At 37.8% G+C, this 23,793-nt stretch overlaps 1 protein-coding gene across 1 annotated transcript in view; it reads right to left on the bottom strand.

Moving 5' to 3' along the window:
• Positions 1 to 474: 474 nt before the first annotated feature.
• GABRG1 (gamma-aminobutyric acid type A receptor subunit gamma1) overlaps positions 475 to 23,793 on the bottom strand; it is a 58,712-nt gene continuing 35,393 nt past the window's right edge. The window contains exons 4-9 of the mRNA XM_086746742.1: positions 16,884 to 17,104; positions 13,525 to 13,607; positions 12,078 to 12,215; positions 11,799 to 11,951; positions 7,969 to 8,180; positions 475 to 3,485 (exon numbers count right to left, since the gene is read on the bottom strand). Of these exons, the coding sequence (XP_086602868.1) occupies positions 3,207 to 3,485; positions 7,969 to 8,180; positions 11,799 to 11,951; positions 12,078 to 12,215; positions 13,525 to 13,607; positions 16,884 to 17,104 (1,086 nt within the window). The 3' untranslated portion in view covers positions 475 to 3,206. The remainder of the gene's footprint in view (positions 3,486 to 7,968; positions 8,181 to 11,798; positions 11,952 to 12,077; positions 12,216 to 13,524; positions 13,608 to 16,883; positions 17,105 to 23,793) is intronic.

Raw genomic sequence — 23,793 nt, 5'->3', positions numbered from 1 at the left:
CAATAAGCAGTGATGTCTTCAACTGCCCCACATTTTCTCCTTTGATGTCCCTCTTAGTGAGAAAAATTTTTACTGAAGACACTCTGGCTTACATGTTCAATCATTTGAGCTACTGAATACTCATTATTGAAATTAGTGCAAATTAAGCATGTGTTAATGGCATCAATTCAGGATAGCATCACTCTTTATGACAGTACATAAGCAGATGCTTTTCGGAATTCTGGTTTAATTACAGTACTGATTAGGGACAGGTTTAAGCATATGCCTAAGCAGTAATGGTCAGAATAATATGACTCCAAATACTGTGATCCTAGCTATCAGTAAATTGACTTTTATCCAGGTAGGTTTGAAAAATGATTGCAGCATCTAAGTCCGAGTAATTATAGTCTGTATTTCTTGTCATTTTTTTGATTATCACTTAGATTTCCTGGAATCAAGTGTTTACATGCAGATTAGAAAGAAAACACATAGGACTAAAATAGCACATTTATTACATGCCGTGTTACAATTCACTGCATTCCCATTTCTATTTGCACTCACAGTGCTATGGGAAACTAAAATTATTTCATCAGAAACAAATGAAGTTCACAGAAAAGTTTGTCAACAGACAGAAGCAAGTGTATCCATAAGCCAAACAGCCATAACATTCAATAGCTTTAATACTCCATTACATAGTTTCATAGAAATTAGAGATGAAAGACTTCTTATCCATCCCTTGCCAATTCAGGATGTTTTCTGTTCTCCAGTTCAATTACTGGAGGCTGACTGGCAACTGACAACCAGATGAACAGAAAAAGCTAACTAGATGTGCCAGAGGAGAGCAGGCTGTGAAATTTGTATTTCCCCTTGTGAAGTGCCAAGTTCTTTCAAGTTCCTTTTGTTTAAAGGTGAATTAATGAGTCTCAGGAGCTCACAAAATCTGGGCCTCATATTGTACAGCGAGTAGACTGCTTTTCAAGTACACACCCAACATACTGCTGCTGAAGCCATCTTCATCCCTCCTACAGAGGAATCTGTTTAGTGTGCTGTCAAAAAGCATCAAACTGCACTATGAAATTAAAACTGACGCATTTCCATTATACCGAACATTTTCTGAAAATGAGACTCTAAAGAAACAATAAATTATAGTAGATAACTGTTGTTAATGATGCTGCACTTCTATGCTCAGTCTAACAGCCAGAAGTTGGTGCTCAGAAAGGTCATGCAACAAATAATGTCAGCCAGCCTCAACAGCAGGCTTTCGGATTCTCTCAACCACTTTAATATTTCATCAGCTAAATACCAAAATAAAGTTTACATTAAAATGGGATCTTCTCTGTCACACTTTCTTCCAGAATCACGGCACACAGTCTTGCATTCTCTATTAAACTTTGGGGCTGAACACTGCAGTAACTTTTCGTCTGAAATGTGTATTGCATATTGTATCTTATTATGTCTGGTACCAAGTAGAATATAAAAATACATTAATCTTTTCTGATAAATTCAGAGGAGGGAGCACATTCTACAGAAATATTGGGGGGGGGGGGGGTCCTTCATGTATCATTTTCTATTATTAGCCATTCATCATGTCTTTATCTCCAGTACTGAACAACCTTACCTACAGCCAAATGATAATCCCATTAATCTTCTTTAAAGATCTGTAAGGTCTTCTGTGTAATTCTGACTTTTACTTAATGCATATCTTAATTTTACAGTGATTTTTGCAAGCTCACTTGAGACCAGTTTCTTTTTGATAAAGGAGGAAAGACTGCACTTTTCCATAATGAAGACAATGGGTTTAAAAATAGAAAATAGATACTAAATGCTGCTAGCTAGCAACAGTCAACACAGAGAAAATACTCCAGAAAGGCTACTACTGAATAATTGCTACCAAACTGAACAGAAGCTCTGACCACAGAAAGGCTAGAGAACAGGTCCTATGATTTAGGGGGATACATCCCATCTTGGAGAAGGATCTACAATGCATAAGGATTATTTTTACTTCCCATCCCTCCTCCCCCAGTGTCAGGGCTTTTCCATTAGAAACAAGCAAATATCAAGGAGGTAATTACACAGCAATCCATAACACATGTTCAGTAAATTCATACCATTTGGCTTTAGCTTAGAGAGTAGCATATGCAGTAACAAACAGAATCTACAAAATCATACTGTATGCAAAGTGGAGCAGGTCACAGACTACACTCTTAGGCTTCAGACTTAACAGTGGCTTTGAACACAATGATTATAGCACTATTACAGGTTTTCCAAACTCTGATGATACAATTCTACCAAATGTAGAGTTATGACTTTTTCTCTGGCCCTCAGTATGAATCAGACAAAAGAGACGGGAATGGGGAAGATGTGAACAGTATTATGTTTAATGGCCAGAATCTCAGTTAGCCAACATCAGTCTGGTTTCCATGAAATGAGCAAGCAATGGCAGCTGGGTAGGAATTTTTGAAAGTTGTAGCCCTCTTGGAGAACTCCAGGGAACACACAACAGTGAAGTAAACGGCAGATGGAGCACAGACATAAATATAACCTAAGGTTGAAAGCCAAAAGCCTATATCAATGGTCAGGATAAGACAAGCTCAGAATTACCCTTGGGTTTTTTGTGATATATCCATTTCTTGCTGCTCTAATCTCTGCATTCTGTATAAATCTGAATGTGATTAATTATGACTTAATCACTCTTTTTAACATACTGCAGAGAACAAATGACTGGTTGAATACAAATGTTCCATTTCCATTTTTTTTTTAATCAAGGATTAATAAAATCATCACCTTATAGATGAAATGGATGAGAATAACTAATCTCATTTTATTAAGGCTTTCTTTGTAAAGGTGTAAGAGATGCTACAAAATTCATCTGCATTACCATTTAGGATTAAAACGGAAAGCTTATGTAGAACTGCTCAGTTAAATAACATAGCCTCTTGACTCTGCATTTTATGAGAGCTGGACAAAAACAGGTGTGTCTTCAGGCAAGTTAAATCTTAAGGGTATCTATTTTAAAATTCTGTCTTCAAAATACCAGTATCAGTTCTATAGTTGATCACAAGAGGGAGACTACACCACCATATTTCCTCTCATTGTTTCAAATTTTTAAAGCATCCAAACAATTTGAGTTATTTTGGACCAGCTGTAATCTTTGACTACTCACTGAAAAGTGTTAATGACTGTTCAACTAGCATTTTTTTTTTCTGAGTTTGTCAAACCTCTGAAACTCATAGATAAAGATAGCCAATCCAGTAAACAAGATTGAACAATGCAAAGGCAGTCGGAAAGAAGATTCGAGAGTAGGAGTCAATTTTTGCAATACGGATGTGTATCCTTCCTTCTCTCCAAGATCCTGTGCGGCAGTCTTCAAAACAACAAAAGAAGCTAGCACAGTCTTTCCCTTCTAGGCACTCATATCCATAATCATCATCACGTTCAGGGAGATGATTAACGTTATTAATTGGAATTAGTGTTGATCCAGGTCGAACAGCAATTGCAGGCAGTTTCTTAAGAGAAACAAAAGAGAAAAATATATTTTTGTGGGTTTTTTTTATCCTCACATTAAATAATTCCATAGGCTCTCCACAGCAAAGGCCAACATAAGTACATTCAGTACAATATACAGATATTATAATATTAAACAAAACAGTTTGGGGAGCTTTGCGAATTATGAACTGCTGAATATAATTACCTCATGCAGGCAAAAGATCATGAATACTTTTCACCTGCCACAATGAAAACTAGGTTGTGCTGGGATTTGGGAATAGTGGATAATTAGTTACACAGACAGGGTTAGCTGATCCCATCTACGCAACACAAAAGAACATTTTGAAGTCAGTCACAGCTTGACAACTGGGTCACAAACAAGTCCACAAGCAGGCTATAAGCATTGCTACCAAGGAAAAGACAGTTCTTCCATCATTTGGAGTCTTTAGAATGAGACTGGATGTGTTTCTGGAAGCTACATTTTCACCCAAAAATAAAGCTAATGAGATTAATACAGCATCACTGGTGAAGTTCAAGAGAGTAAGACATGTAAGACCAGGCTACATCATCTAACCCTCTGATGTTAAATCACTAAATAAGATGCCCCACCTTTAGAAACCAAGACATAAGACTCCTTAGAAGAATGCCATTCAAGTCAGTGAAACTGATTAATTTGGCTCTTAATTCTTACTTTTATTTTCCATTTTACCCTCTCACCATCCGGTAAAAACTCAGTGTAATAGATAGTAAGGTTCATAAATAATTTTTGTATAAAAATCTGGATGTCTTATTGCCTAGTACACATACTGTCTGCTGTTCGCTTTCTTGTAACTTTTACCTTTCCACCTTCCTTTTAGTTGCACTACCACAGCCCATCTTTCCTCCTTTTATCATTTTGATTCCACGTAGTTCTTCACTCTTCATCCTTGTTTTTCTGAATATATCAAAAGACATTCTCTTTCTCTATCTATCCTTTTTGTCTCTTTCTAAATCTCATAGCCTTTTGAAGCTACTTCATAACCCTCTTTCTTTCAACCTCCCCCACCTTTGGTATCTCTTCTAAAATCTTCAGACTGAAGATAGGGGTTACATCAACATTACTCTTACATTGTCTTCTCTCTTTTCTACCATCTTCATATTTTGTCATATAAGGAATAAACACAGCGGGAAATGATGCATTCAGAAGAACTAACTAGGTATTGAAATGTAGAGGAGAATCTCTCTTAAAAAATTATAAATGATAGGCAGTGAAAAAATACGAAAAGCAGGAAGCCACATCATTTAGGCACTTGTTATGTTTTAGAGTTCTGTTGTCCTACTTCCAGGGAATTACTTTGACCAGTACACAAAACTCTATACATTGTTAAGGAAGCACTCTACTGCTGCAGGGACATTTCATCCAATGTCCCAAGAGGTTATGTTAAAGCAGTGCTGTATCCACCGCGTTTTCAAATACCTCTATTTCATAAGCGTCTTTACCAGAAGAAGTTTCACAGAGACTGCTTTTTCAACACTTTTTAGACACAATGACCTAGGGAGGTAATTATCATCCTAAAGGACCTCATTATTCTTTTCAGTTATGATAAAATACTGACAACGCTAACAAACAGCAGTTACATGCTTCTACCCTAATTTGAGGCTTTACAAACAGGGCTTATTTTTATCAAGCATAGAAAGTAAGTTCAATTTTTTTTTTAACTTCCAAAATCATTATTTTGTTGAAAATATATACAGAAAGATGCATATTTCTGATTCATGCCTACTCTGGCTCTACAAGACTTTTCTGACCGTTGGTTCTGCCAATGTAAAATTCATGGCATGACTCGTTTCTACTTGTGGGGTAAAACAGGAATCCCTAACTCAGAAACACCATGGGTGAAGGAAAAAATAACAGTACTTCTTTTCACTGTTCATGTCACCAGCACTGTCTGAAAGTGGCTACTGAATTACAGATTTGAAGAGACTGCCTAAGAGAAGCAGAGAGTGCCATCTTATAGGCCTAACTACCTACAGGGAATACATAAAATGTGTGTAAGAAAGAGACAATGTGAGGGAAAAGAGGGAAAAAAAGACCAACACCTAGCAAGAAAATGACCTCATATCAATTGGTAGAGACTTAAAAAAAAACCTGACAAAAAACATAGATACATGCTGGTTGTTCATGTACATGCCACATATAGTGAGAAGCATTTGTAATACACTCTGATAAGACCAAAACCAAATTATTCTGCATTAACACTAATACATGTACAAAAGAAAGCCATCATCTGTGGAAATCATAGCACAGGTGATGCATTCACTTCAGGTGAAATGATGATCAGAACAAGATCCACAACTAATTAAGTTTAATCTTTCCTGCCCAAACTCATTATCCTTACTAATGTGGATTTACATAAGCCCATTCATACTACCTTTCTTAAATGATGCCAGCACATATTTTGTAAGACAAAACTGCTTTAATCATTTGTAAAATCTCCCCATTTTCTCACAAGATCATTTATTGCACCTTCTTGGCATCAGTTCCTGGAATAATAAGTTTTTATTGCATTTTGCAACAGAAGTAGAAGAGCTATGTCAGGCAAGTTTTCCAGGGAAAAAAACATCCATAAATGAGAATTTTTCTGAGGAATTAAACTGAATATTTTAATTAAATTGGCTTTTTGAGTTACATATCCATAACTACAACAGAAACGAATGAATAGAAGTCTTTGACAAAAATAAAGAAAAAAAAAACCCAAGGAAAAAAGTGTATTTGTAATTATATGACTTCTTATTAATTAATCAGATGTCTTTTTTAATTATTCTATTTGGAACAAGAAATATTATAGCTTTTTATAAAATGTCACCAAAAAAAAACCCTATTTAGAATCTTGCATCTAAGTATATTAAATTTAATCTCCCTCCTTTTTAAAAGTAATCTCTTCTCTAATACGGTCTTAGAACGATACCGTGCTGAAACATGTTTAAAGAATTCTGTGTGAAAAGATGGCTGTTTTGCAACTACTTAGAAACAAAAAGCATTTTTTAAGAAGACAGTAAAACACAACTGAACACTGTTTTGAGTATTATATTGCTAATTTTAATCTTAGCCCAAACTCCAGCTATTTATTCAGTAAGTGTCATAGTTTCTATCTCACCATTATTCTACATTTTAAATTGTCATATGCACTGAAAATTTCAAAGCATTTGGCAGATTATTGCACAAATGGCTGATGTGTGAACAGATGCTGGAAAGTCTCGTTACTCCGTTCAATAGAGTATACTTACAAACCACTTCAACGGCTTTTGATCTGCGAGCAGCTGATCTTTAATATCTCCCTGGTTTGGATAAGCAGTATTCCCTCTCCGCTTCCTTTTTCTCATGTGTGTTCTGAGGGTAGACCTTTTTCAGCAACCTGTTCCCTAAGTGTTGTTGAGACCTCATTGCAACAACAACAAAAAATTGAATCTGCTGTGCTAACACTGGGAAGTCCCCCAGATTCTGCAGCGTCTGTTGTCTTTTACACTCATTGCTCAGCTGTGGCCCTTGCCAAAGCCTGCTTTCCATCCTTTCCACTGTGCCCATCTTTGCTCCTACCACTAACAGGAAAGAGGTTTGAGGTTTGCATTTTCCAGTTCTCTGAGCTGTGCTGGATTCCCTGAGGATCACAGTATTAATCCTTCACTACTAGCCTTGTTCTAAATACACAACTGATCCACTTGGACGCCCTCACCATATGAAATGTAAGGGCTCTCATTGCCCTGATATTAAGCCATAACAGCTCCACAGTGCCCGCATAAGACATTCTCCCATAGCAGCACTGCTCAAAATGGGTGCGCCAGCGCTTTCTGACATTAGTCACAGAATATACATGGTTCTTAACAGAATTTCTCCATTTCCATATCTGGGCCTCTGTAAAAGCAGAAGGTTCATTTTAGCAGAGAGAAACATGGAAGTAAATGGAAAAAAAAAAAAAAAGAGTTAAAGTAGAATTTCTGAAGTGAAAGGGAGTCAGAATACCAAACAATAATAATCACTTTTTCCTTTGCAAAGCTAGCAGGCTAGGACCCAGTTTAGCTGATGTAGATCCAAAGAAACCCTCATACTTTCAGTCCATTTACATTATCTCTACTGCAACAGTGTTATCTACGGTTCTTTGCCAGGTGCCGTTTTCAGACACACTGTGCCCAGGCAGAAGTGTCTCCATGGGCAGACACTGCACAGGCAGCTCTAGAAGCACCAAGGGCTTAGGCATGACATAGAAACAAGGAATATTATATTGAACAACTCTCTAGCTTAGACTTATGTGTTCTCATTCACATATGAGTGAAATTATCTAAAACCTTTGTTCATTTGTAGTATTTACAGAAAATGAGTACAAGCTCCAACTGTAAAAAAATGATAAAATAAATATTAATTATCTTTGAACATCAGATCTTCTACTTAAGAATCAGTCTCTCAAAATTAATACCACAATAAAGAGCATTCTGTATTTTTTTTTCTTCTTGCTTGGCTAAACTTACTGATGGCTTAGATTTTGCCTTCTTTTCTTTTCCTTTGTCCCCTTTTCTGTTGCTGGTAAAGTAATGCAAGGTACCATATTCCATCAAGGCAGCAAACACAAAAATGAAGCAAACTGAAACAAAAAGGTCCATTGCTGTCACGTAGGAAACCTTTGGGAGTGACTTCCTAGCAATTGTACTCAACGTTGTCATGGTCAGCACTGTTGTAATGCCTGTTTGAGAAAGAAAGAAAAAAAGACAGGAAGAGGGAAGAGTACAAGTAATCCAATCATATTGTCACCAAAAAAATCCTCTAATTAGCCATTGATTCACTGATGAGCATGAACCACAGCAGGGTTCATCACTGATCACACCTGCACACATTGGTGCTATTGCAAGAAGCCATCCCTGTGGATCCAGTGGCCACCATGGGATCATACAGAAGGGAGGACATTTCAACTTCAGTTTAAATCCCTCCCTTTTCAACACACACCGAGTAAAAAATGACACCGAGAAAGTTTGTGTAATTTTATACATCTGTTATAGAATGCACACATAAAACAAATACAATAGCCAAACAGGTTCAAATACGCACACTTTTATAAACACAGAAAAAGTCCTTTGGCTCTTGAAAGATTAATAGGTACAAAAGGACACATTCAGAAAAAAAAAAAAGTATTATTCATTAATGATTTCAAAATTTCAGAAAACAAAATAAAAATGAATAACATTTTCAATTGTTTGCTTCTGACAGTAGCAGGTCAAACTAGGTTACTTTCACAGCCTTTCTAGTCTCATTCTAAGTTCCTAGGTATTTTTTCAATACTGTGTCTTAAGTAATAGAATATGTGTCCCTTGATCCACTTACACACAAGTTAATTAAAAGAACAAGATAGCCTTAATAGTGATATGTTCAGAATCTCAACTATACCACTCTTCATTGGTTTAACATTTAGAAGGTGTTAACAAGTTCTTCTTATATTTGATGCTTCAGGGAGATGCAAAGCCTTTTTCATAGCAGTCTAAAATTAAGAAGTGACCTTTCCTTCGGAGAGCAATACTTGAACACACAAATAATTTGTTATTTACACGCACAGGCTTATTGCAAAAGATGTGTTGCAGCAGTCTAAGGCTTTCTATGGCTTTTAAATTAAAGCACGGAATCAGGGGTTGCTATGGACTGATTCTGCAGCAGGAAACCAGTGGTGATTTTGCAACAGATTTCCCAGTGAAATTACATGCCTAAAAGGGCAAACTGATAACCACAGAGTTTTTCAAAAGTGCTTCACTCCCACTAGATGCTTTTGGAAATCAATTAGGCATTTCTCTGCATAATTAAATATCTAAATACCTTTAATCATCTCAAATATTTTTGCTTTGGGAAATCACAATTTCCCAGGATCTTTCAACACATATGCAAGAAAAAAGTCCAAGCCTTGTCAAGCTTAACATGAGCAGGCAATGCGCCCTTGCAGCCCAGAAGGCCAACCGCATCCTGGGCTGCATCAAGAGAAGCATGGCCAGCAGGTCGAGGGAGGTGATTCTCCCCCTCTACTCTGCCCTGGTGAGACCCCACCTGCAGTACTGTGTCCAGTTCTGCAGCCCCCAGCACAAGAAGGACATGGACCAGTTGGAGAAGGTCCAGAGGAGGGCCACGAAGATGATAAAAGGGCTGGACCACCTCTCTTATGAGGTCAGGCTGAGAGAGTTGGGGCTGTTCAGCCTGGAGAAGAGGAGGCTCCGGGGAGACCTGATAGCGGTCTTCCAGTACCTCAAGGGGGCCTACAAGAAAGATGGGGAAAGGCTGTTTAGTAGGGCCTGTTGCGATAGGACAAGAGGTAATGGTTTTAAAATAGAGGGGGGTAGATTTAGATTAGATATTAGGAAAAATTTTTTTATGATGCGAGTTATACAACACTGGAACAGGTTGCCCGGAAAGGTGGTGGAGGCCCCATCTCTGAAAACGTTCAAGGCCTTTGAAGGTCCCTTCCAACCCTAACCATTCTATGATTCTATGATTCTATGATTCAGTGTACCAGACCCCAGTACAGCCTCTGGATGGGAAGTGATGCCCATCATTCCCTTTACTGACTTCTCTTCACAGAGAACAGAGGGAGACATGGACTTTTCCAGTCCTCTCCACTATGCAAAAGGCATACAGGGAGCTGACACAGGGAGGAACCTTTCCACAGCATCACAACTGCTTGCCAAGACAGGTCTTGCTTAGTTTTGGCTTTATTGTTTAATTTCTCAGTCTTTTTCTATAAATTGTGTGTATTGACTGTTATTCGCTTTCTTCTTCGACAGAATATCTGCATGTGAGAAAAGTCATCCTATAATATGTCAAACAATGGCTTCTGCTTGTTCACACAAAAGGAGCTCAGCGTTAACTGCAGGGAGCTGTAAATCTGATATTGCAAACATGTGTAATACATCTCAAGTAGATGAAGGTTAGTACTGATGAGGTGGGAGCATGAAAACTCTAGCGTAATCATGAGATCAAAGGCAAATTTGCTAGGTTCGTGGCACAGAAAACGTACTCTGTAAAAAGAATAAACTGGATACAGAGCTAGAAAGATATCACTGCTTTTCCTGTCTAGTGTCTTTCTAGACTGTATCCACAGTAATGTCCAATGATTAGCCACTCAAATACATTTTATAATAAATTTCTAACTATTAAGAGATAATGTCATTTATTCAAGATGATAGGCTCTATTCACTGAACTTTGCAGTATTTTTAAATAGCACAAATTTAAGATCCAAATCCAAGGGTTTTCTTCCCTTATCTCTTTTCATTAGGCTACAGAGCCATGCTCATTTTTGCTTACTTTTTTTTTTGACTCATTACTCTTGCAGGCTTGATTGAAACTGGATCACTGTAAAGTGTGAAAGGCAGGGAATTAAAGCCTAGTCTCACCCTTCTGGTATAACGTGGGAATGGTGTGTTCACAATTCTGTAAGCTGATAGGGAAAATTAACTCACATCTCTCACTTCCTAAGATACACTCTTAGCTTTTGATCTTTCCCCCAAAATAGGTCATACTGCCATCACCAGTTTTACTAAAAGGATCTGTCACTGCTAAGCTCAAAGTTGCTAGTGTGCACCCTGTGCACTCCATGCACCTCTGTCTGTCCTGCTTTATGTGGGGACTACGACGCTTCCCCAGGTCAGCACATGCATCCTAAACAGTTACACGCAAGAGACTGACACCACGCTAAACAGGTCAGCCAGGATGACACTAACAGAGAATTAGCTCTTTAGCAGAACTTGCAACACACTTCAGAATTGCCTGTAGTAAAGCGAAAGAGTGAGTCAGTTTTGGTGCGTTATATGCTTAACTGCTTGGGGTTCAACTTTGGTTGCAACTTTTCTGTCCTGTCCTGGGCTTAAAAGAACAAATGAATCAACTATATTATTAAAAAAAACCCAAGAAATCAAAAAAAAACAAAAAACAAAAAAAAACCCCAGATCTTCATGGTTTTCGCCTCTGTAGTAATGACATCCTTTGTTCCATGATGTTAAGGAAGTTGTCAGACTAATGATTGCCATATTGCTATCCCTGAAGATGACAAAAAGAACATGAAGGAGGAACAATATATTTATGTGAACAACAGCAGATCGACAAGGCTTGGATCAGGATTTCCAGATTTCCATTCTCAATGCTCCCTCCTTAAACCCTGTTATGCAAGCACAGCAGGATCTTCCTACTCTTAATCTTGCAGTTCAAGAGAAAGGGTGACCAATGGTCACGATCTGAAGGGGAATAAACTATGGTTAATTTACTCCCTGCTGCAGATTTGTGTTTCTGGGAAGTACCAGACCCTTCAAGGTTGAAAAAAGACATTCTTACCTAGAGAAGTCCTTGCAGGAACTGCATCCTTATTGATCCAAAATGACACCCATGAAAGAACAACTGTGAGTATACAAGGAATGTATGTCTGAATAGTAAAATATCCCATACGTCTGCTGAGATCAAAGAAGATTGTCATAATAATATAATCACCTATAAATTAAAAAAAAAGAAAAACATACTTCCATGACATTGAAAACGGTTTTCAGTTGTATCTTCATCTGTTAGTCTTGTTCTACATAGATATTACATGAAATACAACTTAACACTTTGCCTTACCAGACAAGGTATGAGAAATTTCAGTTGTATTTCGTAGCCCTACAAATGCAAACTGATACAATCTCCAGTATTTTGGATCTGCCACTTCCACAGAGGTTTTCTTCCATTTGTATTCAATTTCATTTCTGGGATATCCGTCTAGAATAAAACAGAGCAAATCAAGCATTCAGCCACAGTATATAGCGAAGCATGTTATGATATCTGGAGTTTTTTGTAAACTAAACCAGGATATACATAAAGTGGATAAGAGAGAAAGCCAATCTATAGTCCACCTGATACATTTAAAATTTAACCACAAAATATCTAGCCTCAGTTTTAAGCCTACCTAAATGTATGTTTCATCAAAAATGATGTAAATACAAATGTTTAGGAAATATCTACACAACTCAGATATGAAAAGCTGGCTCAGAATCATCACTATGAATTAATAGACAAATGTAATATACATTACTATTAAAAGACCACAATGAGCTTAAAAGGACAGATACTAGTACACGATTTGATAAAACTCCTATTGATGTTTATTGAAAATGTCTTTGTCTATTATTCCCAGAATGAATTTTTGTGGCCTGATTCACTGTCCAGTACTTCAGCTTTAAGGAAGTGCAACCGTCTCAATTTTCATGTGCCTCACATGTTGCCCCACATGATCTTGCAGAAAGGCAGAAATTAAATTAAGCAAGATTCGCTTGTGTGGCACAACTATTTAATCAATGGAGCTACCAAAGTTCATTTAGCTGGAAGCAATCAAGAAGGAAGTACTAAACGAAAACATTCATTTAAAAAGAATCATTGAAGTTAGATTTCATTGCCTATTAGGTTTCATATTTAGGAATAAGTCCTTTAGATGTGTTCAGGTGGTTTGGGTTTCTTTTGCCAGTAACAGCAGAATTCCCTTAGGAACAGTTTATTGGGTTGTTTATTTGTTTTAAATATAGTTTATATTAAAGAATATATTATAGTTTATATTATAGTTTATATTAAAGAAACTAAGCCTGAAAGTTGTGTTTCTTGCTCACATAAATAAGTCCCACTGAACGCAGAAGAACTTCTTATACTTATAAAGTGTTTACAGAAACAGGTTGAAAAGATAGATCTTATTTTTCCTTTTAAGTATACCACATGAAACTAATTCAAAGCTGGTAAGTCTGGCAGGTATAAAAAGTAAAGTTCTTCCAGGGCAGTATGCATTAACTGAAATGGGCATTATATCAGACTCCTAAGCAATATGATTATTTTTAAAGTTGCACCTAAATTAAACGCAGGTAATTCAACTCATTCATTACTGCATTTAATAACACATTAAATAGTGCAATAAATCTAATAAAAACATATATAGGTCAGTTATTTCCTTCACTATAAGGCTTCAAAAAGTAAACACTTTCTCTCTTCCTGTCCAAATTTAAAGCCTGAATGTAAAGAGAAAAAAAAATATTTTACCACCTACAGCTTGAAAACTCCAGTGGACAGGAGTGTTCATCCATAGGAAAGTTATGAAGCTGAAGATAACATTCAGCATTAATTGTCAGCCTAATTAGGAAAGAAAGGGGGGGAAAATATTATATTTAAGCATCCAGACACTTCAGACTAGATAGCGAAGAACATGCACAGAAATCAATTTTGCCAATTAATGGATGTCACGCGTAGCCAACTGTGTATCTGCAAAAAACAGCCAACATCACCTCCAAAGAATAAAAACTATTATCATATGCAACCTGAGGATCTGCATTGTTTTAATTTACATTTCAAGCCATTTCAAAAAATTCAATGGATCTGGGGGGATCTCTCAGCTTTCTACCAGAAATAGAGGATAAAAGGGAGGGACAGAAGGCAGAGCAAGGAGGGGAGTTTATGATAGCAAATAAAGGAAGTTTCTGAAGAACACCTTTATCAAGCCAAATTGCATTTGGCATCATTGTATCTGGTGGTAATATACATGTGAGAGGAAGTGGGGACACTTGGGCTTGCTCTGTACTCATGGAAGCAGCTCTGATGAAGACAGTATGGATAGGAAGGAGGAGACTTGATATTTCTACTCATTTAATGTCTAAGGCATTCAAGTAATTCACACAACTAATAAACATTTCAGAAGTAGTTTAGGACTCATAATGGTATCAACCACTTGCTGGTTTTGAAAATATTATCACAGATTTCCAAAGAGCCTCCAAGCAACCAATGCAAAACCCAGCTCACTGACTTTCACTAGGAAGCTAGAGTAAGGGGCTAGAGTCCAAATTGCTTTCTTTGCATTTAAAATAGCTCCTCCTTTGTTGGTAACGGGCCACAGCCTCCTTCAGGCCTCCACCTGCCCCGGCCTGGGGTCCTCCACGAGCTGCAGGTGGATCTCTGCCCCTCCGTGGACCTCCATGGGCTGCAGGGGGACAACCCGCTCCACCATGGTCTTCACCACGAGTTGCAGAGGAATCTTGGCCAGGAGCCATATTACTCCTCCCCCTCCTTCTGAACTGACCTTGGCGTCTGCAGCCGTTCCTCACAACAGGCTGGCAGACGCCTCTCAGGATCCTTTTTACATCTTATTCACTTCTCATCTCCTCTCCACTTCTTGCAGCCGGGCCGGGCCGAGTTGGGCCCAGTCGGCTGCCCGGCGGGAGGCCAGAGGGTGAGGCCTGCAAGGCCCATGAGGCTCACGCTTCCCCCTCTCTGCCCCCCGCTCAGCTGCTTCACATCTTCTCCTCCTCTTTTTCCTGTTTTCCCCTACTTAAATACGTTATCGCAGAGGCGTTATCACGGGACATTCTGCTACCAATTGGCTCGGCCTTGGCCAGCAGCGAGTCCGCCCTAGGCCCGGCCGAGTCCACTGAACAAAGGGGAGCGACTTCTAGCAGTTTCCTACAGAAGCTACCACCTTAGGCCCCCCCTCACTAACAAAACCAGAACAACTGCGAAGAAAGCTAGAATGTCTTCTAAAATCAACTTTGAAAATTAACATAATGTTTACACACTTGACTGTATGCAATACTTACATACAAGACAAAAAGGGATGGGGAAATAAAGATTCTGCCACATGCTGCCAGAAAGCTCTGTAAGTCTGTGAACAAAGTAGTTCTTCTACACAGTGTCACTAGGACCTTTCTAGAAATCTGTCCTGACCAAGAGAGAGGTTTATAAGGGAAAGTGTATTTCTTGCCATATACTTGGGGAAGAGGTGAGGGGAAGATAAACCTCCCTCTCCAAAGTGTTTTATTTCCAAATAAAACACTTGCATCCCCCTGAAGATGCTTTTCAAATTTGCCAATTATGGTATATGCATTTATTGCTTTTGTTTTCCGTTTTCAACTTTTGGATAGTCAAACACTCAAATAAAAAGAAAACAAAACCATACTTTTATTAAAGCTACACAACTAGATCTGGAATCACTGATAGGTGCAATGGACAGACCAGGGACTACCCTCAGAGGAGACTCAGTAAGCCTGACTATAACAGAATCACCACATCTCCTCCCTCAAGTACCAATGGAGAAAGAGTGGTGGTACAGGGGAGCCAGCAAACCTGGAGCACTGTCAGATCCTGTTATTGTTGCTTCAATATTAACATATGAACATCTCAGTGTTACTCCACCTTAGGCCAAATTTAGGCCATATTCTCACCTATACAGAGGTTGGCATGCTGGGTGAATACCTGTCCTGCTGTTTTATTGCTACCTCATTACATTTCAGAGCTCATTCTCTAGCACAATAATTCTAACCCATTGCTGGGAGAGCTCACATGGTTTTTTTGGTTGCATTTGTTTCTTTGTTTTACTTAGACTCGGTTTAAAGGAAATATGTTAACAGAAGAGCATCTCTAGAGTTTTTTATAAACACCAGCACAATATTGTTTAAAAAGTGCTCTCCAGAGGTATTTGCATGCTCTCAAATGAAGCACAGTAAGAAAAAATTCAGTGACGCTAATCCTTTTAAAACATTTTAATTCTTCTTCCTTCTGACACAGAAGACTTTTATAAATTGTTCATACAATACAACTAGCCTGCATATGAAAACAGTGTAAATGACTGAAAAGACAGGGATTAAAAGGTGCTACTTGTTGCAAAAATCTTAAGAGCAGAATCAGATTTATGGCATCCTTTGCATGGACTGCTTTTCAATTAGCTCCTAATTTTTTGCAAGATTTTTTGGGCACGCTTGAAGAACAAAACTGAGAGATGATCCTAAAATGCTTTCTGTAGACTACAGTCTTTCAAGATCTGTTTGATAAGTGACTTAACGATCAGTACAGACAGCCTAGATGGCAACTTAAAACAAGCCCAAGTATCCCCCATTTGCCAAGACGAATTGTTACCAACATGTTTGCTTATGCCTAATTTGGATGAACAGATTACAAAGATAAACGTGAAGAAGTATATGCAGGACTGGGGCCTTAGCTTTAATCAAATTTCTTACATTTTTAATTATCTGAAGCATTCAATCTTTTCCTTACAGAATATAATTTGGTGGAAATTAGATACTGAACTATTTAGAACAGATAGTCTGCAAAACAATTTATGACTAGACTTGCAATATGAGACAGATCACCATCGTGCTACATCTTTTTTTAATCATTCCTGTACCTAAATGAGATTAAAATTTGTTATGTCCTTCAGTTGTCTTTACTCAAATATCCAGGCAATATATTTCCATACTATTAATTTCACATTTTTCTTGATCAAATAATCTTTTTTTTTTCTCCTTTAGTAAATTCCTGTGATCCACAATAAAAGAGATGCCAAGGATTTGATTCATATTAATTATTTTCATATTCCTGGTCATAACAGATTGGTTTTTTTCTACCCAGTTAATAAAAACCCACCTTAGAGTGTATAATACTCTTCCATCACTCCAGATTCGAAGCAAACGATTTGGAGTTGTAATCCAGTGAGCATCAGATTTCCTTGAGTTCCGGAAGAAAGTGTCTGGAATCCAAATTTTTCCAACCATATTGCTATTAAGCATAAGCACCTTCATTGAGCTATTAAATTTTAGACGACTGTCATACCAAGTCTGGGCAAAAATTATATCTATAGTGTATTCCTAAAAACAGAGAAAAACCATATCTATGTATATGTTTACCAAAGTCTGCAAGCCAACAATTTTTAATTCACATATAAATCTGAGGTCACTTATTCTATTCTCTTTTGTATTACCATTTACACAGCACACAGCTGCCTGTAACCCCAAACTAAGAAAATACAGACTGACAAGAGACACACACAGCCTTCTGCCCTTACCTCCTCTCTCCTGACACACACTGATTAGCTAAGGAAGAGGAAACGTGATAGAAGCTTGCTTTAACTTGGAGTGTAACCACCTCTGGGGAAAACAGTCAGAAATGTAAGGGAAACCTTAATACTTCAAGGCTAGACTATGTTTATTAAGACAGAGATTCTACATCTCTTAAGAAACAAACCTAATAGAAGTTCTATATTTTCTCCCAAACTTAAAAACATGCAAGAAATTTCAGATTTTGAAAAATTCATGAATATGCAGGAAGTAAACATCACAGTTTGCAGAACTATACGCCACCATCTGCCTCATATATCTACGTACATACATACAAAAGTATACATGATCATAATCAAGAAGGAAATTTCCCTTGAACAATTCCACTTTACTTAGTAAAGCCTCAAGAAAGCTACTTTTCTGATAAAGTCAAATTCTTCAGTAGATGTATGGACAGAAAGGAAAGATGACAAATTAAAAAACAAAACGAAACAAAACAAAACAAAACCCCAGCAACAACAACAAAAACTCCATAGCCTTTTAATGAGACAATTCTTGATACAGTAAAATGTGAGGGAGATAAACATTACAGATGAAATGAAATATTGTTTTTTCAAAGAATCCAGCCAATTGTTCCTGCACTCCAGCCAAAGGAGCAAAGCAGCAGGTGGTTTTGGTTTTTTTTTTGTCACAGCTCCAGACCACGACTCCGACCTTAAGGGCCACAGTCTCTCTACTTGATGGCAGATGTGATCTTTCCTGCATGGCTGCCCCATGAGGGCTCCAATGAGCAACTCAGCATCTCCTCTGACGAAAGAGCTGACGACCAGACTTGGACACTTGGTGTTGGTTGTTCACCTCTCAATTACAGGATGGGTGGGCAGGGGGAAGAGAGGAGGAGACGGTGGTTCAAACTCTTGCTTAAGCCAAAGAGGCCACTACTAGTTTATTTGGTCAATGAAAATATACAGTGCAAAAAGTCAATTCTGGTTTAAAATAAAATAAAAGTGGAAGGCTTTGCTGGTTGGAGTGGGGTTTTGGTTTTGGTTTTGGTTTTTTTTTTTTATTTTACTTTTAAATAATCACAGCAGCCAACTATATGAGTAACAGACTCCTCACTTATTTCTGCAAATGATAACACCCATCTCCCAGGAATGTTTGTGAAATTTGGCACTTGATCCTTGAGAAGTGCCAAGGCAGATATTCCAGGACTACTTAAATCTCTCTCAATGTTCCCATCCCTCCAGGTGGGATACAGATATGCAAGAGGGAGATTTGCCCTGGCTTTGTGACATATGGCAGCTGAATTACCACCTGGACTGTGGTAATTCAGTGATTCTCAAAGATTATTAATAACTAGTTTATGAGGCAAATAGTGGAGGGAGAGAGGGAACAAAATAACTAATCAAAAATGCATTTTAGAGTTGACTTTGCTTAAAACTGCTTATTCCTTGTACTGCAAAAAATGGAAAGCAATTATTGTGTTGCTGTCAGGGGAAGATTCTGCAGATCAAAACAAGTCCTTGATTATTTTATGTCTGTAAACAATGTTTAAGACACCTGTGAAAACCCAGGTCCTGTTTAACCTTAAAATTCAACTTTCTGTGCTCATCTATAGTGGTTACAACTGGAAATGAAACTTGCCTTGCTGTAGTGCAAATAAGAGCCTGAGGCAGTGCACTGGAGAAGTGTTTTAATGGGCTTAAATGGAACAGAATGAACAAAGATTTATGTGTCGCCTTTACAGTACAAATAGGAGAAAAAAAAAAGAAGTCAGTGAGTGAAATCAACAGACATGACCAAATACTTGAAAAGAGCAGACTGTCTGAGTTTGAAGGTGCTACTCTAAGCAGCCACTTCACAGTAACACTGCATTTTTAGTGAAAAAGAAATTTATCAGTGTCATTACAGTCAAATCCACCCAGAGCAAGAAAACTCAATTTGCCATAGAATATCAACCACCCTAACAAATTAAGATAAAAAAAAGAATAGGAGCTCACAGATTATTTTGAACACACAAAGCAAAGGAACAGCCTCAGTAGACTCAGACGCTTTTATTCTCTTACCTTTCAGTATTTAAAGTGTAAGTTTTTATCATACCCATGTATTACAGGAGTTGTTTAAAGAACTTATTTGAAAAAAAAAAAGAAAAAAAAACTTTGTTAAAATCGTTCATGATACATTTATCACTGTTCAAAAAGAATATAATGCATAATAGTTCAATCATAAAATTAGTAACTACTTGTTTCCAAGTATCTTGCTGAATGTATAACGAGATATGATTGCTAGCCTCTTGTCATGTACAATGGGTGGTCCATTTGTAAGTTGACACTTCAGCACCCAGACATCTCCCTCAGGAGTCAGCCAACCAAAAGCACAATCCTACTAATCATCCCACCTGAAAGGTGTGGACTTGCAGTCTCAAGGTGGGTGGAAGCAGCAGTTCAACTCCCTCTTCAGCAGGGACCCAGAGTCAGTGCTGTCTGAGTGCTCCCTAGAGCATCTATTCTACTTCTAACATCTGCCTTGGTGGACATTACTACTGACTTCTTCAGCACATCTACTTGTCCCATGCCTCCCTGAGACCTCTCTGTCTTTGAAGGTCCATAATACATACTGAGGCTGCATATATTCTTCAATACAATGCATCTCACATGGGATCACATTTTCAACCCATTATATCTATACTATCTTTCACTCAAGTGAACTTTAGTATAATGTCCAAGGACATACACGTACTCACATTGCAGAGGTGCAAGGCATGTGAAAATGGGACTCAAATGTACATTACCTTCCTTTCTGAACACAGTTTTCCCCACAGAAGAGGCCGGGTGGCATAGGTCCAAACAGACCTCAGTGACCAAGCAGAGGCAAACACAGAGGATGATCAGACAACTAAGAGTCTGGCGGCAAGCAGCTGTGACAGCACAGATGCTTGGGAGCAATAACTTGAAAGGGAAAATATGCTAGCGGGCTTATCAAGAAAGTTGGATTCTTTCTGAAAATCTAGGTTTGAAATGGGCCTGAATTTTTCAGATTTTATGGATTCATACACTGAATTCCCTTAAACTTGCATCTCCTGAAAAATATTTCATATTTCCTTTTAAGAATGGGAAAATCATCATCCCAAAAATTTGTCGAAGAGGAGGTAGAAAAATCACTATACTATCTTTTCTGCAAGTAGTGTTCCCAAAACTAGATTAATAAAAGCTGTCTTTGTTTAGACACCATATGAGCAAGTACAACAGTAGCCAGATTTATACAATATTCTCTTAGTACAACAAATTTTTCTGAGCAACTATTTTTGTTTTCCTTGTTTTCTTACAAGAAGTTAAATTCAACACTCTTATCACTACTTCTACTAGTCTTTCGTAAAACTCACTACTCAATGCCACTGTGCAACCATAAAAATTGGTTTATTACTCTCTCTTTCAAATGAAACTAATGATAAAATAGCCATGCAGAATCAAATGGAATCAATCTGTGGCTGTGTTAGTCACAGTCATAAAAAAAAAAAAGCGTACTTATTCCTATTTAGCCTCACAGAGTTCAGTAACCACAGCACACGTTAGCTCATATTTGGCATTTGATTAGATAACTGAACTCTTTTTTGCACAGCTGGCATAAAGAGCCCACCTGCCTAATTATTTACAGATAACTGCAACCCTCTTCCATCTCTTTCCCCTCTAAAAGATCGTAACAAACTCCAAAGGCTGGGAAAACAGTGACAAATCAGAGATTACCATTAAAGGGCCAGGAGGGGACCAGCTGTGAGTATTTACAGGTTGGTGTATAGTCTCAGAGAAAATCATTTAACAAATAAAAGCAAGTACATCAAATAAAGTAGGAACAGCTACTGTATGGGAAGAAATGGAATCCTCAACATCAGTTTCATTGTCATGCACAGTTCAATTACAGTCAGACACGAAAACGGGTCAGTGGATTGGCTTTTTTATTGGAAAGCTGTGAAAGAAAGGGAGGCAGATACCATCCTGCACCATTGTTTCTCAGCGTAAACCACATCACACCAATTTCAACATAATATCAATAAGGATGGAAAAAATCTCACAAAGCACAAAAAAACATTTTTCTGGATATTTTGTCTAGTAATTTCACAACTGATTTGATATTTCACAGTGAAAAGTGTGGAGAAGTTAAGCAATTGTTGGCTGGATCATGTTAACTGTAACACATTTTGTTTGACAACAGGAAAAAAAGGTGGCCTAGTTTTCTGGGGCTAAACACAAAAGCAATGAAAGGTTCCAAAACCAAATTCAGAGCTGAAAAATTGTGTTAGTGAACTACAGGCCTGCAATACAGTTCATTACCCATGAATTTCACAGGAAAATGAATTAAAACATACTCCTCTAGTTTCATCTTTGGTCAGAAACCCACCTCAGCTTTTCTCCCAGATTCAAAATTTCACCTGAAGTGCACCTGGAGTTTTCTGGAATGCAACAAGCTAATTCAGAAACCTGTTTCATAGGGAGCCTCTGAACTCAGTTCAATTACCAAGTGTGACATGACTTCATCCTACTCAGTTATCTGAGCTTCAAGATATTTTACTCATGCTTCTTCATTCTATCCAGCTTTCTAATTCCTTAAAATGTAATTCAATGTGAGGGAGGCAGGGAATTTTTCAGAAAAAAAAAAAAGTAAGAAGAGGAAACTACGTGCTTTCCTAAGAGGTAAGCACCAAAGAAAGCATCGAGCATTAGCCAATTTATCTTCATCTTGCCAGTGTGCTGCCAATAAATACTTGTTACCTTTGCCTGTTCCCTCACCTAAATATCTCTGGACATCAATAAGGGGCTAGTAAGTAATTTATTAACATACTTAACCTATCTTTGATGTATAACTGCTCTTAAGAAAATATTTAAAATGTGGTTGTTCTCCCTGGTGAGTTACATTAAAAGCCCTTGAGAAATATTTTTGAGCTGCTTTAGGCCCAACAATGGTTTCAGAGCTTTATCTCCATGGCTTGGACCAAAGCAAAAGCAAAATTTCTTGTTTTGGTAAACCATCTTAGTTTTCTCACTAGATCAAATTAAATCAAGTGACCTTAGGGTGACATCTAAACAACCCAACAAATCACAATGATTCTGATGCGTACCTGTAATATTACAATTAATGATACTGCAGCTGTGGAAGTGGTGGGGGCTGCAGAAATATACTGAACAGAAGTGCACAGCATCTGCTCCCAGAGTCTTGTAACCAGTCAGATTGTTATAATCATACACATAATCACACTGGAGGATGCTATGAGAACATATGCATAGGGTAAGGGGAAACATGGCAAATCATATCTACAGAAGGTGAGGGAGTACAGCGAGATCTACATATTCACAATACAGAAAAAAATCTACCACTCTTCACACCATAATTTGGCATCTGTACTTATTTTGAACATGCAAAGTGACAGATGCAAACAACAATATGAATAAAAGGCAAGATTTATGTCAATGCTTTGTGGATTAGCAACTATAATTAAAATCATGTCAATAGTCAAAAGATTAGCTAGAAAAGTAACTAAAGCACTTCAGCAAAATCCCTACTTTTATTTGATTAGCTTAGATTTTGGCCATTTGGAGAGAGGATAAGTAGAGGAAGTAGATGATTTATATAAAATCTAGATACATTCTCACACTGAAAATTATACAAAAAGATTTGGTTTGCTTTTCAATTGAAACTTGAACATTTCAGCCACTGTTACTGATTAAAAAAAACCAAAACATTAAACTACAGAGAGAACCAGAAAAGAAAACTCAGAACAAAAAAAAAAATAGACATAAATAAATACATATATACTAAAAACCCAGGAGTGACTACTGATATGGATTAAAGGTTCGGCTTCAAGGTTGTCAGTAACCCCATTAACTGTTACTTTCTAAATTCTGAAGCTACAACTACCTTCCTGGAACAAGAGATACTCAAGTAGTCAAAATTGGTCCCACAAACAATTTTAGTGACAAAGCTGCACATTACTCAAGAATACATGGGTTTCTACAGTTGCCTTTTATAAATAAAGTCCCAAACACAATGCTCCACCTTTCAGTATAGAATCATAGAATCACAGAATGGTTAGAGTTGGAAGGGACCTTCAAAGGTCATCTAGTCCAACCCCCCTGCAAGAAGCAGGGACATCCCCAACTAGATCAGGTTGCTCAGAGCCTCATCCAGCCTGGCCTTGAACGTTTCCAGGGATGGGGCGTCCACCACCTCTCTGGGCAACCTGTTCCAGTGTTCCATCACCCTCATTGTATGTGCATTGTATGGTGCAACTGGTTTTAAAGCAAGATTAATGACACATTTATTGTTTGCTTTTTTATTTCCATGGTTTTCTTCTCATGCTCCAAAATCCCAGCATTGATGGCAAGGAGACTTATCTGGTTTGGTTTATACCCTGCAACCCCTGTATGATACATGATTCTACATGAAATCAGTACTCCTATTGGTTTAGACTTCTGGTTCATGAGGCAGCCAGGCAACTCTAAATATCA

Source organism: Chlamydotis macqueenii, chromosome 4, assembly GCF_036417535.1.
Source record: "Chlamydotis macqueenii isolate bChlMac1 chromosome 4, bChlMac1.mat, whole genome shotgun sequence".
Classification (NCBI taxonomy): Eukaryota; Metazoa; Chordata; class Aves; order Otidiformes; family Otididae; genus Chlamydotis; species Chlamydotis macqueenii.
This window is presented reverse-complemented; position numbering and strand designations above follow the sequence as displayed.